This window comes from Eutrigla gurnardus (genome assembly GCF_963514095.1).
Source record: "Eutrigla gurnardus genome assembly, contig: SCAFFOLD_51, whole genome shotgun sequence".
Taxonomy (NCBI): Eukaryota; Metazoa; Chordata; class Actinopteri; order Perciformes; family Triglidae; genus Eutrigla; species Eutrigla gurnardus.
Window position 1 is genome coordinate 222311 of NW_028155430.1, and position 3128 is coordinate 225438.

General features: G+C 49.6%; 1 protein-coding gene across 2 annotated transcripts; it reads left to right on the forward strand.

Moving 5' to 3' along the window:
- The first annotated feature begins 541 nt into the window (after positions 1 to 541).
- On the forward strand, positions 542 to 2833 carry LOC311010284 (uncharacterized protein). 2 transcript variants are annotated; one of them, XM_084040820.1, is made up of 2 exons: positions 542 to 1973; positions 2010 to 2833. In XM_084040820.1, the coding sequence occupies exons 1-2, from the start codon at positions 662 to 664 to the stop codon at positions 2213 to 2215; spliced, it is 1518 nt and encodes a 505-aa protein (XP_083896946.1). In that variant the 5' UTR covers positions 542 to 661; the 3' UTR covers positions 2216 to 2833. The 2 variants fall into 2 exon arrangements, with proteins under 2 accessions (XP_083896946.1, XP_083896945.1); XM_084040819.1 differs by having other exon boundaries at positions 542 to 2833.
- Positions 2834 to 3128: the final 295 nt, after the last annotated feature.

The following is a 3128-nucleotide window of genomic DNA, read 5'->3' on the forward strand; positions in this document are numbered from 1 at the left end:
TCAACGCTAAAACTCACCATGACGCCTATCCAATGCCGCTCGTGCATGAAATTCTGGAGTCTATGCGAGGGGCCCAGTACTTCAGCTCACTGGATCTCCAGAGTGGCTATTGGCAAGTCGCCATGAGTGAAGATAGCAAGAGGAAGACTGCCATGATCACTCATCGAGGCCTTTATCAGTTCAAGGTGATGCCGTTCGGTTTGCGCAACGCCGGTGCCACCTTTCAGCGGCTGATGGAAACTGTCCTGGGAAATCTGAGAGGAAACATCTGCTTTGTTTACATTGACGATATTATCGTCTTTTCCAGGACAGAGCAACAACATCTACAGGACCTTGATGCAGTCTTTTAAAAGCTACACCAGGCCAATCTGACGCTCAATGTAAAAAAGTGCCATCTTTTCAAGAAGGAGCTGACCTTCCTGGGACACATTGTCTCATCAAGAGGAGTTGAGGTGGATCCGGCCAAGGTCGATGCCATCAAGGCCTATCCAGTACCCACCGACCTCAAAAGCCTTCAGAGGTTTTTTCCTGCGGGGCGGAGAGTGACTTATTTTGCTCCTGAGCTGCTCTGTTTTGGATGGACTTTCTCTCCGTATTGTAACCAGTAACACAGCATCGAAGCAAGAAATCTCCCTTTATCTGACTTGGTCGAGGCTTCACGATGGACACCGTCGCAGTCTCAAGACGACACCACACCAACAAGAAAGGAAACAAGGAAAACGCTCAGCCTGAATGTGGAAGCAAGTCCTCACTCAGCGAGAAAACGTCCGCTACTCCTTTCCAACTGACAAACGGCAAGAAAGAGGACAGATTTGTAAAAACGGGTGCTCTAAAAGTTAAGGTGGACACGAGGTCTGCTGGGGCTCTGAAAGGAGCTGCTGTCCAACGGCGGCTGACACACAGCCGGGCCTTCCTCACCGAACAAAGCGTGAAACACAAGAAAATAGTTGCAGAAGCTCCGAGGCCACCAGCTGCTGCTGCTCCGCCACCATCAAAACCCGCGCCTGGCATGTACAAAGGCAAGATAGTCCAGTCAAAAATCGGATCCATTTGGAGGTCAACAGCCACCGTGGGCGGGGCAGATCCCAAACCATCAGCACGCACAACAGATGGTCAACGGGTGGGCAACGTGACGAACAGCAGGTCCAAATCTGTAGCTGACCTGACCGGATATGGTACACACAAACCTGTGTCACAAAGGTCCAAGTCAGTGTTGGATCAGGTGACCAAGCCTGCTGACACCAGCCGTCCTCCTGCTGGTCTGCGCTCTACTCGCCCCCCTGCCAGGACTGTCCCATCAACACGAGCCCCCACTAGCTCCAGAAACCCTAAAGTGGTTCCCACCAAGGAAGGTCGCACTCAGACCTCAAAGCCAAAGGTTCCAGTGACGGACAAGACGGTCGACAAACCTGTCTCAAGTGTCCTCAGTCAGTACAGATTCACCATGGAGACGGCCGAGGAAAGAAGAGCCAAACTGTCTGAGTGGCTGGCCTCCAAGGGCAAGGCCTTAAAGAGACCCGCCATGACAACGGCAGAACTTTCTAAATCTAACGTCTCTGCAAAACCTCAAGCTGGTCTTAATCCACAACCTCAATCTCACGTTCAGCCAGCTGCACAGTGCAACCCTGACCCCGAACCCAGACTGGAAGCCCGAAACCCAGAGACTGCTACTGCTGCTCACTGTGCCGACACACAGACAGCAGTGTTGGCATCAGAAACTCCAGTGATCATGACCACCACGCTGGACCTGCTTGAAAGCTCTGATGTTGAACCACTAGGCAGTGTGGACGATATTGTTGTGAACCTGTGCGATGCTTTGGAGGCCATGGAGACGCCCTCTAGATGCAACAAGCTTTCACAGGTGACAGATGTGTGCAGTGGTGTTGACATGGAGGACGGCAAACTGATGAAGGAAATACCAGAGGATGTTGGCGAGCAGCCGAAGGTTGAGCAAGTGAAGGATAAGGAAGAAAGTGAGGAGCAGAAAGTGGAGACGGATGAGGAAGGAGGAAGCGATGATGAGTGTGTGATGGAGACGATGCCACAGACGGAAGATGCTTCAGTGATCAAGTACAGTGTGAGGACGACGCCATACCTGCAAAGTGTGAACAAGAAAATTAAAGAGGATGCCGGCACAAGTAGATCCAGAAGGAAGGGCAACATCCAAGAGCTGAAGTTTCTGACACCAGTGCGTCGGTCGTGCCGCATCGAGTGACGGTCGTCCCGCCTGCCGGCGATGCTGGTCGACCCTGATCCCTGCGTGTCGTCACTGGCTGAGCTGCTGACTCTGGATGAAGATCCCAACACCTACATCTGCAGAAATATCCCTGCACTTGTGCAAGATCTACCAGACTCCAAGAAGCTTTGAAAAAAATGTCTGAGGGTTTAAAAAAAAAAGAAGCCATATTGTATGGGACTGGAGCTAATGGGCACTTTATATTGATGCTTTTAAAATTAGTTTAATACATATAAATTGTATTGCTATTATAATCCTATTAGGAGGAAATATTTCTTCCTGACCACTTTTATTCCTTATGTATTAACTATCCAACGCTACTGTTCATTTTACTAAGTTGACATGCATCTACAAATGCACTAATAAAATAATATCGTCTTGTTTTGAAAAAAAAAAAATGTCCTTGTCCTGCATCCCTCTCATGATCCCCCAAAAAAGGTAATCCACAAAAAACGGTTAGATTCCAACAGGGTCACGGTATTTTTCCAGCAGTCGGGCCCCAGTCGTGCGCCGGTTCCCCGTACCGGATTTCGGTCAAGCATTTCCGCCCCGGGGCGAGCGCTCTCCCTGTCCCCATATATAGACAGCGGCATAGAAGTCCGGCCCTATCCACCAACACGCATTCCATACACTTGGCCGACCATCAAATAGACATAAATGGCATAATATTCAATGAGCAAAATAACAACACATATTTATCCCAGCCCGAAAAAGGTGACTTGATGGCAATCTTTACATCCCCCCCCAGCCAGCGGCTTATCAGGGCCATAATAGGGCTTCATGTTTACCACATTCACATTGTCCACCTTTAGTTTGTCAGTCGACCAATGAACACGGTAATTTACAGGACCTACTTTTTTCTCTACCTTAACAGGCCCTGACCATCTGGGTG

Excerpts from the sequence above, each read along its gene's own strand:
- LOC311010284 (XM_084040819.1), top strand. The coding sequence starts at position 662 with ATGGACACCGTCGCAGTCTCAAGACGACACCACACCAACAAGAAAGGA.